General features: G+C 42.0%; 1 protein-coding gene across 12 annotated transcripts in view; it reads right to left on the bottom strand.

The window, feature by feature from the left end:
- The window catches only part of Ppp6r3 (protein phosphatase 6 regulatory subunit 3), a 112,085-nt gene that overhangs the window by 43,748 nt on the left and 55,046 nt on the right, over positions 1–13,291 (bottom strand). For all 12 annotated transcript variants that reach the window (XM_090347208.1, XM_090347207.1, XM_090347204.1 and 9 more), the window contains exons 5-8: positions 12,245–12,382; positions 8,269–8,334; positions 6,396–6,508; positions 2,979–3,092 (exon numbers count right to left, since the gene is read on the bottom strand). In XM_090347208.1, coding sequence (XP_090203334.1) covers positions 2,979–3,092; positions 6,396–6,508; positions 8,269–8,334; positions 12,245–12,382 — 431 coding nt within the window. The remainder of the gene's footprint in view (positions 1–2,978; positions 3,093–6,395; positions 6,509–8,268; positions 8,335–12,244; positions 12,383–13,291) is intronic.

The following is a 13,291-nucleotide window of genomic DNA, read 5'->3' on the forward strand; positions in this document are numbered from 1 at the left end:
GATAAGAGTCTGGTTGTAGGGGGAGGGAAATGGGGACAAAAACATAAGAAGGGATATCAATGTGTGAGAAGTAATGCACCTTCTATCTTGGCGAATATAACTGTAACCCCTCTATACATTGAAATTAAAAAAGTATTAAAAAAAAAAAAAGAGTCCGGTTGTGCCAAAGATCTTAACAAGTGCATTAATCCTGGTTCAACACCCGAGGATTCATACTAGAGAAGCACCCTAGTAGAATGTGACAGCCTCTCACATGTGCTTAGACCTTTCTTGCTCAAAACCAGAGTTTCTACTAGAGAAGTTCCAAGAATATAGCAAACTGCTTTTCAGCACCAGACAACTCACACTGAATAGAAACCTATCCACAGGGTGACTCATAGGTATTTATCTAATGTATGTGCCTCCAAAGAGCAGAAAAGTCATATTGGAAACACATTTCAAGTGTAGGGTACAACAAAGGCACTGATCATATCTGTGTGTACGGCATCAGAGGTTGAACTCAAGAGCCTTGTTCTTGCCAGGCGTATACACTACGAATTGAACCATGCTCCATACTCTTTTTGCTTTTATTTTTCAAGTAAGGCTTCACATTTACATGTGTCTAGCCTGGACTGCAACCCACCTATTTACAGCACCATCAGAAGGAGAATGTTGAACTGGAGTATGAAGGTCAAATTAAAAACTATACATTGAAATCATGGAAGTGTGCTGTGCCTCAAGCCAGAGTGCTAGCCTTGAGCACAAAATCTCAGGGACAATGCCCAAGCCCAGAGTTCAAAGCCCCATGAAAGGGGAGGAGGAGGAGGGGGAGGAGGGGGAGGGGGAGGAGGGGGAGGAAGAGGTAAAAAGCAGCAGCAGCAGCGGTAATAGCACAAAATAAACTTCACCATTTATTCCTGAAATTCAGAAATCTTATGAGAAAAAAGCTAAACTCTGAGCCTTACGTATTTAGTCAGTTGTAGGGCTGACTACAGTGCTGTCCCTGAGCTCTTCAGCTTAAGGCTTTCCCTCTACCACTTGAGCCATAATGCCATTTCTGGTTTTCTGGTAGTTAACTGGAGATGAGAGTCTCACAGACTTTAGTGCCTGGGCTGGCTCTGAACTGTAATCCTCAGATCGCAGCCTCCTGAGTAGCTAGGATTATAGGCGTGAGCCATCAGTGCCCACATTTGATCCTTATTTTTTTTTTTTTTGCCAGTCCTGGGACTTGAACTCAGGGCCTGGACACTGTCCTCGGGCTTTCTCAAGGCTAGAGCTCTACCACTTGAGCCACTCCACCACTAGGCTAAACTCCTGGCCCACCTTATTTTTTTTTTTAAATGAAAAAAATGTTTGTATTCTCTCAGACAGACTCCCCCCCACCCCAATTACCATGCACATAAGCCTTATAGTACCACCTGACATGTTTTTAGAGAAGAGCAAGAACTGGAAGAGTTTTTTTGTTTTTACCAGTCCTGGGGCTTGAAACTCAGGGCCTGGGGCAATGTCCTTGGGCTTTTTCAAGGCTAGCACTCTACCACTTGAGCCATAGCACCACTTGCAGCCTTTTCTGTATACGTGGTACTGAAGAATTGAATCTGGGGCTTCATTCATGCTAGGCAAGCACTCTACCGCCAGGCTAGATTCCTGGCCCGGAAGAGTTCTGAAGCATGGATAGCAGCATAATTGTGCACCACTAGATTCAGAAATTTAGCTATTTAAATTACTTAAGATTTCCCAGATATGGAGCTGTGGCTCAAAGAGAGAGAGCTAATCTTGAGCACAAAAGAATAGGAACAGCACCCAGAACCTGAGTTCAAAAACCACACCTGACAAAAACAAAACAAAATAAAAAACAGTGTATGGGGGGGGCAGAGCATGACTTTCCAGAGAAAAACAAAATTGCAGATATAATCTCCAAATTATAATATGTATGAAGCAGTACTGCCAAACTGCCCTTCCATCAGCACCCAAAAGAAATGACAAAATCAAGTTTATCAGGAATTTGGGAGCAGGAATTGATAACACTGGTCTCACACTACTCTAGAGATCAACACTCCATCACAAGTTAAAAGCAGGCATCTTAAGCAGGGCACCTGTATTCATAGCTACTCAGGAGACTGAGATCTGAGGACTGCGGTTCACAGCCAGCTTAGGCATGAAAGTCCATGAGACTCCAATTAATCATCAGAAAACTGGTAGTGGCGCTGTGGCTCACAGTGGTAGAGTGATAGCCTTGAGCTGAAGAGCTCAGGGACAGTACCCAAGCCCAGAGTTCAAACCCCATGAGTGACATGAGATGGGGGTGGGGGGCAGAGCAGACATCTTGAATGGCTAGGATTTCAACTGCGGAGAGCAGACTCTGGCATCTCTTCATGTCTCCTGCTGGCTTACTGAATGGATCAGTAACAAAGAGGAAAAAACGTAATGCACTTCTTAAAACTGACATGCTCTAAGAGCAATTAGAAAAACCCAGACAAAAAATAAGCAAATTAACTTTGGACACAAACTAAAGAATGATACAACAAACACTTACTGGCTGGTTATTTAACTGTTAGTAGACATTTTTGTTGAACGACTCAGCCACCTGCTTATCTACAGTAAGCATCCTCAGGCCCTGTAGGACTTGAGATTGGGGGTCACAGAGATGGAAAGGACCCTTTAGCTGTCAGGACCACTGATGTACAATTGAGTGGCTTACTTTCACTGCTGTCAGCAAGAAATAAGCTGCTCTGTGTTTGAGCCATTAGCCATGTTTTGGGATTGTTACACAATTCATTTCAGTAGCATTTTCTTAATTATTACAAAAAATAAAAATATTGCCACAAGTGTTCATCAAATCACATTTATGACCACAGTTATATAAGCTCTACTAAGTCATATGAAAAAAAAAAACTGAAAATTTTATTACATTATATACAGGGTTATTTATTCAAAGAACTTAACTGTTAGCTCTAAAAGGAAAACCATATGAATTTTAAGATAAAAGAAAAGCTTACGTTGGTCTCCGTGTTTCAAGTAAAGTCAGTAAAATCTGGATCGCACTGACTATGGCCGATTCATTCTTCTCCTTGTGGAAAATATTTGATAGAAGTTGCTCTATAATTTCTTGCCTAGGGAAACAAATCAGTGGTCAAGCACCAATGGCAATATCATTTAACATTAAGAAATAAGATATGAACTGTACAGAACTATACTTAGCTTAATTCATGACTTATTTTAACATTGCTGTTAAGACAGACTATACTTGCTGGGCACTGGTGGTTCAAGTCTATAATCATACCTACTCAGGATCAGAGGACTGCAGTTCAATATCAGCCTGGGCAGAAAAGTCCATGAGATTTATCTACTGTTAACCACCAGAAAACCAGAAGTGGATCTGTGGCTCAAAGTGGTAGAAAGCTAGTATTGAGCAGAAAAGCTCAACAACAGTGCTCAAGGCTCTGAGTTCAAGCCTCATGACCCCCGCCCCGCCCCACCCCGCAAATAAAAGACCTGGGTTGGATGACACATGTACCTTCCTATACTAACTTCTTTTCGGCCTAACAATTGTGGCTCTGCTAGTCAGGACCCCAGGCAGATCAAGGTTTGTTTGGCCCTGGTGACGGTAAACACTTAAATCCTTTTACTCCCACAGAAGGAAATGTTCAAAGGCAAAAGAGAAGCTATAATATACTAGTGTGGCATCTAAAGAGCTAAAACAGACTAAAAAGGCAAGCTAAAAGGAATAGCACTTAAATTTCATGCGACACCTCTAGCCTTATCCTATGGAATAAGCAGTGAGTGGAAAACAGACACTTTTCCAGCATGTTATGTGTCCACCTCCCCCAGAGGAGGTCTTATGTGAGTCTACAGTCTCCTTGAGCAACAGAGGATCTCCCTTGAGTCATTTCATGGCTATCACAAAGATTCCCACTGAAGGAGAAGAAGGAAATACTAAGCAGCAAAACCTTAGCTGTTCACTTTTTTTTTTTTTGCCAGTCCTGGGGCTTGAACTCAAGGCCTGGGCACTATCCTTGGGCTTTCTCAAGGTTAGAGTTCTACCACTTGAGACATAGCATACGTCAGGCTTTTTTCTATGTATGTAGTATGGAGGAATAGAACCTGGGTCTTGGTGCATGCTAGGCAAGCACTCTACCACTAGACCAAACTCCACCCCCACCCCCAGTCTTACTTGTACCAAGGTTTGAACTTAGGACTTCATTCACTCTGCCTACTGGCATGACTAGTGCTCTATCTACCTACTACTTGAGCCTTATTTCCAGCCCAGCCTTTTGTGATTATAGAAATGTGAGATCTTAACTTCTCTGACCAGGCAGGCCTTTAAGTAAGATCCTTAGATCTCAGCCTTCTGAATAGGTAGGATTTAGAGGTGTGAGTTACTGGTACCCAGTATCCATCTACATTTTTAATTCATGGCTCTGCAATAATAGCTCATTCTGGTTTTGTTTTGTTTTTTTTTTTTTTGCCAGTCCTAGGCTTTGCCTCAGGGCTTGAGCCCTGTCCTTGGACTTTCTCAAGGCCAGCACTCTACCACTTGAGCCTCAGCACCACTTCCGGCTTTTTGCTATGTATGTGGTACAGAGGAATCGAACCCGGGTCTTCATGCATGCTAGGCAAGCACTCTACCACTAGGCTAAACTCCCTGCCCCTGTTTTGTTTTACCAGTCTTAGAGCTTTAACTCAGGGCCTGAGCACTGCACTGTCCTTGATCTTTTTCCGCAAGGCTAGCGCTCTGTCACTTGAGACAGAGCACCACTTCTGGCTTTTCTATGTATGTCCTACCAAGGAATCGAACCCAGGTCTTTGTGCATGCTAGGCAAGCACCCCTGTCACCTGACCCGTGGTTTTTGCTTTTTATGGGGGAAAAACTCACTTCTATAAAACTAATTGGCTCAAATAAAATAAAACCCACCAAGTTCTGAGCTCATTAGTGTCCAGAAAAAAAAAATATAGGGTACCCAATCCTACAACTGCTTACCACTACTAGACTCTATTACTTTGTGAACACAGTTCACTGCAAAGTCTTCCTTCGGTACTAACCTACACTTGGTTTTACGTAGGTGGTACACGAGCATACAGTATGGCTCAATCTGTGGACTAATTATATAGATATTATGTATGACTATACACATATCAAATATATAAAGCTGTAACTGTTGTTAAAGTTTTCTAAAATCTAGGAAATCTTCTCTCACTATGTTCTCTTTATCAGCAAACACTGGCATAAGACACAGGGTTTGGACCTCATTCATGAAAGGACTATTTTGCTATTATGATGAAGTCCTGCCCATTGCTAAATTCAGCAGAGTAATTCTTTACTCCATGACATCAAGGTCACTGACCCATCAGGTCCATGAATTAGAAGAAATGACATCAGTGAGCATATACTTATCTTCATTTCAGAAGGGGACTGATGGCTTCACATTTAGAAGAAAGCACATACATGTACTCTGGGGGCTCACTGGATGGAGTTCTTTTGTGGCACAAAGAATTCAGTGTCCTATTCCTGCTGGGCAGGGCTGACCCTGCACTGGCCACCAACCCACACCCAGAGTGTACATCATCTAACTTGACACATTCTACTTTTCAAGATTTAAAAAAAAAAATACGTAGCTTTTATTATATTTCCTTTGGACAACAATGTACTAAATGTCTCATGATCTAACTAAATGATACTTCTACAAGGTTCACCCTAATTAATATCCTAACTGGTATTCAGATGTGGACAATCTTGTTTATGCTATAATACCAAGAATTACTGAAACGGGAGATAAGATGGTACTTTACTTAGCAGCTGGTAATCTCTTTTAGCCAAATTGCACATTGGTAATCTTAACTTCTCACTAGACAGTTTCAAACAAGCTCCCTTATCTTTAATTTGTTCTCTGTCCGTGTCGTACTTGCTGGAAATCACACAGCAGTGGTTTGACAAAAGCACATTACAGGTAGTAAGCCAAAACATGCAGAAGAGCTCAGTACATACAGGAGAGCTTAAATAGGACAAAAATCATGCAATACCCATGTGGTGTCTTCCAGTACTCATCCAAAGTGTGGCTATGCCTGGGTTTTCTATATTAACTTGCCAACTCAAATGGATCTAATTCAAAGGTCATAGCCCTTGAAAGGTGGGGACCAGGTGAGATGTGACTATCAAATCATAGAATGGCTCTGAAGAATCCTATTTTACAACATTTGAGAAGTTCAAAGTCCACATGTACAAGTCACTTGCTCACCTTCTTCCCTTCGGTGTGTATAAATAGTCTGAAAAGAGCAGTGGTCTCTTTGCTTCTTACCTCTTGCCACCCAGTGTTCCAGGACACAATGCCCGTATGAACACGGCACTTACCAGTCATTCATGATCCAATACATCAAACAGCATCAATAAAAGAAAGGAGAACTGATTTTAAACATACTTTTCTAGAGTAGCAAGCAGGGGGTCTGGTTCTGTACTGTTCTGAACTTGTAACATCTGGTCTCTGCTCAGGCGAACAATTTCACAAAGAGACTGTGAGGCATTTGAATGTCGCTAAAGGAAAAAAGGTACAGTTTTAGCCATAAAATTAGAAATTAACCCTATAATAAAATGTGCATGGTGAATTGCTAAAAAAAATATAATGTAAGTTGGAAGTAGCACTGTGGCTCAAGTGGTAGAGTGCTAGCCTTGAGCTGATGAGCTTAAGGACAGCACCGAGGCCCAGAGTTCAAGCCCAACAACCAACCAAAAAAAAAGAAATGATGTAAATTAACACTATCCATTGGCTGCAGCGTCAAAGAGAACCATAAGCCTTCCACTCTGGCAGGGTAAAGGTTGCATATGAGAATGCTGTACTGCATACAGCACAAAGATCCACCACACAGTTGTGTGGATAACAATGGGTCAGAAATATGGTGATGTCTGGCAGAGTTGAATCCCCAAAGCCTCACCACTGACACACTGTATTATGTGAATGTGGAACAGAGTGTGGTATGTTCCTAACACAGACAAAACAATTCTACTCCAGCAGATATACCAAGAACCCACGTCTACCAAATGGTGTCCGGAACTTTAACATTACATGTGTGTGTATGTTTTTAGAGACTTCCAGCTTTTTCTGTGTTTTATGTGAAATTGAACCCAGAGTTTCATGCATGCTAGGCAAGTACTCTACCACTAAGCTACATTCCCAGCCCAGTTCTGCCATCTTTTTAGCAATCAAATTCTGAATAATACAAACCTAATCAGAAATGAGCCAGTACATGGGGCAGGCTCTACTCAGGGATAGTTCTCCAAAGACTGCACTGGCCACACGTAGGGCAACAGGGCTCCTGGAACCATAGCAGGAAGGCTAGGCATCTAAGCAGTCAGAGTGCTCCTTCTAGACAAGGCTTCTACCATAGTTCCCAGCAAAGAAGTGCTCTAGGAAAAGCATGACCTTGGCAAGGGCAGTAGCTGTTGCAAGGGAATACTTTCTGCTCTGTCTCAAAGGGAGCAATGAGGAAGTGATGGCCTCCTTTAAAATCTGCTATTGATTTTACTCTAGACACAAAGTTTTTGAAAAAGAGTAGACAGAGTGGGAGTTAAACCTTCTCTGCAGAAAATATACTTTTGTAGAGCAAACATCTCTAGCTATCCTCTTCCCTGTCCTCCTCAAACCTGGTGCCTATTCTGCAATACAACTTACAATCTTAGGTCTAGTGACAGACACACCCTGTGTCACCCTTAAACTAACGCCTTTATAGACATGAGGTTTAACTAACCATGTAGTAGTGTAATGTCTGTCAGTAACTGGCTACTAGCAATCCTAAATGGCTTTGCCTGATACTTGAAGCGGTGACATTATAGACACTGAGAGACGAATAATGCCTCTCAGCACAAGGTTCAGTGAATAAACTCAAGCCTCAATGCCACCATTCATAAAGGTCAGGACCAAGAAGAGCAAGAACGAAGTCACCACAGAGGCTCTGTGATGACCACGAGCCTGCTGTGCTGCCCACAAAGCAAATGCAGATGTGGCAACTTCACGTTAATAAAGACACATATAAAAGACATACAACTGTGGACAGAGGAAATCCATAACAAAGGTAGGTTCAGCATGAATTCCTAGCTCTGGGAAGGAGGTAGTGCTGTCCTGCCACCTGACATTTCTGGAAATCTGAGTATAAGGAAAATGTAGCATTGTTTGAGAAATTGCAGACAGAAGAACAGCAGGTTTCTCTTAACACCTCCCTATTCGTACAGGTACGTTCTGTGCCCAAATAAACCATTAAAAAAAACCCCAAAACTTAGAATCATATAAGAGAACTTACATCTTCTTCTTGCGATGGATGAACTATTTCCACAAGCCTCTGGATAATTTTCTCCTCATTTAACCACTGTAAAAGACATTGTGGAAGTAATCATAATAATGAGTGGCTCTTGTTCAAGTCCCAATGAAGATTAACATATTGGAATACCCATCAGACTTAAGTAGATTGTTACAGGTTTCTCTGGACTTTGAACACTACAGAAAATTCAAAGTCCCCCAAGGAAAATACCAATGAATATATTATTAGATACTAAGGGAACCAGTATCTCTCCAAATTCCTGTGCCCATACACTAAAATTCTACATATCCTTTCCTCAACCATGAGGTAACTCCCAAGTAGTAAGCCCTGAAGAATCTATACTATGGCTTCTGGGGACTGGGCAGTAAGGAGGGTAGCACTTCTGTTCTCTAAGATAATGTCATCTGAGCTCAGAAGAATTAAGGGCAGTACTTAAGAATCAAGCCTCTGACCTGGTGCCAGTGGCTCAATCCTATAACCCTAGCTAATCAGGAAACTGAGATCTAAAGATCACTGCCCAGGCTGGTTTAGAACTGGAATCCTCAGATTAGGTTGAAATCCTCAGCCTCCTGAGTAGGTAGGATACAGGCCTGAGCCCCTAGCACCCAACCTAGTTCTTTCTGCCTTCCTTCCCTCCGTCCATCCTTCCTTCCTTCCTTTTCTTTTGTCTGTCTGTCTGTTTCCGTCTGTCTGTCTGTCTTTTTGGTTGGTTTAAAGCCAACCTTGGCAGATTCTCACCTCCAACAAACAACCAAAACAAAACCTGAAGTGGAGCTGCGGCTCAAGTGGTAGAGCAACAGCCTTGAGCAAAAGAAGCTCAGGGACAGCACTCAAACCTTGAATTCAAGACTCAGGGCTGGCACTGAAAAAAAAAAAAATCGACCCTCTGTGTACAGCAAACACAGGATGAACAAAAAGAGACATTTAGATTTAACAACTACATATATACATAATAAAATAAATTAAATTATATAATATATATATATGAGGGGGGTGGTAATGGGGCTTGAACTCAGCTTGGGCGCTGTCCCTGAGCTCTTCAGCTCAAGGCTACTGTCCTACACTTCAGCCAAGCCCCACTTCTCATTTTCTAGAGTCTCAGGTCCTTTTGTGTCTGGGCTGGCTTTGAACCTTGATCCTCAGACCTCAGCCTCCTGAGTAGCTAGGATTACAGGCAGGAGCTGCCTCGCCTGGCTTAAAAACTATATTAAGAGCTACTGTCAGGACCATGGAAATCGCCTCTTAAACTCTGTTAAAAGAGTGAATAAAAACATGACAAAGGGATGCTGGGTACCACTGGCTACTCAGGAGGCAGAGAGCTGAGGATCACTGTTCAAAGCCAGCTCAGGCAGGAAAATCTGTGTCTCAAAGTGATAGAGTGCTACCTTTGAGCAAAAAAGCCCAGGGGCAGCGCCCAGGCCGAGGTTCAAGTCATGACTACTACTTCCACTAACAACAAAAAGACGGGATAAGAAAGAAAAAAAACAGCTAGCTTAATGTTAGTTCTACAAGGAACTTCCAACCCCATAAACAGCTGACTGAAAAAGCCACTTACAAAACAAAAAGAAACAACCTCATGCTCAGTCATGCCCTGGCTATTCAGGAGAGAGATTTAGAGGATGGCAGTTTGAACAGGAGCAGAAAAGTCCTTGAGACTCTACTTCCAAAGCAACTAGCAGCAGGGCGGGAAGCCTGGCTCACATGGTAGCACTAGCCTACCATGCTAGTGCTCAGAACATCATGCTGCTCAGTACACACTATATGGAAAATAAACTACATAACTTGTTGCCAGGGAAGGGATAGGGAGTTGGGAGGAAAGAAATGTACTCATTACTGGAGTTACAAAGTGGCAACCTCTCTGTACAACACCTCAATAATAACAGTTCTATTTTAAGTAAGTAGATTCTAGTTAGGCTGCTACAGCTCACATCTGTAGTCCTAGCTACTCAGAAGGCTGATATCTGACGGCAGTTTGAAGCCAGCCTGGGCAGAAAAGTCCATGAGACTCTTATCTCCAATAAACTACCCAGAAAAAAGTCACTGTGGCTCAAGTGGTACAGTATTAGCTTTAAACACAAAGAGCTCAGGGACAGCGCCAAGGTCCTGAGTTCAAGCCCTAAGACCAGCAAATAACAACAATTACAATAATGCTAAATTAACCTTCCAAAACAAACAAGTTTGAGGGAATGAAGAGGGAAAAATCAATTTGCAAAAGACAGAAGAACACTCAATGTGGTCTTTGCCTTTTTAAGAGGAATACATCGTTTAAAGGAAAATGCAAACAAAAACTATCAAGCAGACATTACAAAGGGAATGGCCCAAGCTGTGAGTGTAGTCTAGTGGTAGAGTGCTTGCCTAACATGCACAAAGCCCTGGGTTTGATTCTTCAGTACAGCATACACAGAAAAGGCCAGAAGTGGTGCTGTGGTTCAAGTGGTAGAGAAAACACAAGGACAGTGCTCAGGCCCTGAGCTCAAGCCCCAGCATTGGCAAAAACATAAACAAAACCACAAAGGGCCAACTTTTATGATCTATTTTCAGATAATCCAGAATTCTTAAATGTGGTCTTCGATTCAGTAAGTCCTTTAAGAATTTTTTTAAAAACTTGCCAGTGATAGTTGAGGGGTCACACTTAGAGCAGAGAGGATGATAAATGCCCACACATAGGGAAGGATGCTCCTAACTGCTGTGGGGAAGCTTAGAAACTGCCTTGCCCATGGCGATTCACAAGCACCTATGTTCCAAGCCCAGCTCAGGACTAACCTTCAAATCAAATAAGTCTACTAAAGGTTTACAAATAACCTTCCTCCAATCTATGCCTTTACAAACCTTCCTTCTTTGTTCCCCCATCCCTTCCAAAGCACACTTTATTTGGAAATGGCCAAAGCAATAAATTCATTCTATGACACCACATTAAACCAACTTCCCCCTATATTAATTTAGTCATTATGGTGACATTTCTCCTTTGTCCTCCTTTATCTTTGAAGCAAAGATCCAGATTCACAGAGACATCTAACAGGACCCTGGTATCCCAATTTAAAGCCCTGCCACGGGTGTCACTGGATGCCTGTCAGGTGCACAGAAATGCCTGGGTTATTTTAACAGCCCTAATCAGACTCCACAGTATGCCTGCCCAACTCTATTGCTATCTGCTCACTATACAATACTCCACAGCTCTTCCTCTCATAGACATTCCTTTATCTTTTGGTCCCTTGGGTTTTGAAAATTTTCAACAAAACTCATTTCCAATGAGTAGAGATTTTGTCTGTTTTGTTTTTCTGAGACAAAGCATTGCTAAGTAGCCTAGACTGACTTTTAACTCTCAAACTTACTTCACTCTCTACTGCTTGTCTGTAGTGTGCTGGAATTATAGGTATACACCACCATATCCAGTAAGTTTAAGATCTAGGCTGAGTATTGCAGATAAAATGAATTAGGGAATGGTTTCAGAAGACAAAGAAGAAGGATGGGGAAGGAGAGGCCAAGATATAGCAGAAGAGAAGACATCAATGATAACCCAGTTCCCTTGTCCCTCTTCACACAGTATCAATTCTGAAATTACCATTGATCTAAATTTTAAACTGTCCTTTCCCACAAAATTCCCATTCTTTTTACACTCCTGTAGGTACAACCCTATTTTTACATTCAGAGGTGTATACATGCAGATAAGAGAGCTCCCAATCCTCCATTCTGCCATTTTAGACTCCACTCAATCCAATCTACCTCACCACCCCACAAAAACTAACTCGCACTCCCAACAACCTGTAAGCAGTCCTACAGAATTGGAATCTTTTCCCGCATTGGGGCAGTTCCTTCCCAGCTCCCAAGTGCCCCCAGACAAACCCCTGGCACCAACTATAATCCCACAGGGTCCCCTAAAAGCATAGCAGTCTTGTCACCACAAACCCATCACAGACCAGCACCATGAACCAGAGTCAACAGTAGATATATTACTTACATTCAGTACTTCTTGCCTGGGTTGTGGAGGCTCAATACATGTCAGGAGCCTGAGCAACAAATCCATGATAGCAGAAGTTCCTATATGCTTTATAATAAGGTCTACAAAATCACGTTTCTTTTTTAAGAAATCCACAATCTAGAGGAGAAAAATTAAAAAAACTGAATGACATATAACAAGGGAATTACAAACTTTAGAATGCTTTAAATCCTGACTACCACGCCTTCCAAAATTCTGTCCCTAAGCTGACTGAAAGCCAAGGACTGAGCTGGTAATCAAACATGAAACTGTAAAGACTGACTATGAGTTCTCTACTCATAAACAGCTTAGCACACACCCTAAACACAAACAGAAGATATTAAGAGTCTTTTTTCTTTTTCTCAGTTGTGGGGCTTGACCTCTATGTCTGGGCACTGCCCCTGGGACTCTTTTGTGTTCAAGGTTAACACTCTACCACTTGAGCCACAGCACCACTTCTGGTTTTCTGCCTGGGTTGGCTTTGAACTACAGTCCTAAGATCTAAGCCTCCTGAAGAACTAGAATTACAGACAAGAGCCACTGATGCCCAGTTTGTTGTTAATTAAAAAGATGGCAATAAAAGATTTAATACACACATACAGAGATAACACACTACTTTATAGTTTATACTTCTGTTAGACTTATGAGAAAAAAATAGCTGGGCACCAGTGGCTCACACTTGTAATCTTAGCTAATCAGGAGGGGATCGCAGTTCAAATCCAGTCCAGGCACATAAAAATTTTTTTTTGATAGACTCTTATCTCCAATTAAGCACTGGAAAACTGGAAGTGGTGCTCAAGTGGTAGACCACTAGCCTTGAGCTGAGAAGCTCAGAGATATCAAGTAGGCCTAGAATTCAAGCCCCGTGACTGACATAAAAGAGAGAGAAAGAACGTGAAACATTAATTTCTACTTCAAAGTAAATAGTCATTTGCTACATGGAGGGGAGTTGGCTTTTGTTCCAGCAATCACTTCACACTGATGGGTGGCTGGTGAATGGCTGGTGAAGAGTTGTAAGAAGATGACTCT

This window comes from Megascapheus bottae, chromosome 16 (assembly GCF_031878675.1).
Source record: "Megascapheus bottae isolate mThoBot1 chromosome 16, mThoBot2.hap1, whole genome shotgun sequence".
NCBI classification, from domain to species: domain Eukaryota; kingdom Metazoa; phylum Chordata; class Mammalia; order Rodentia; family Geomyidae; genus Megascapheus; species Megascapheus bottae.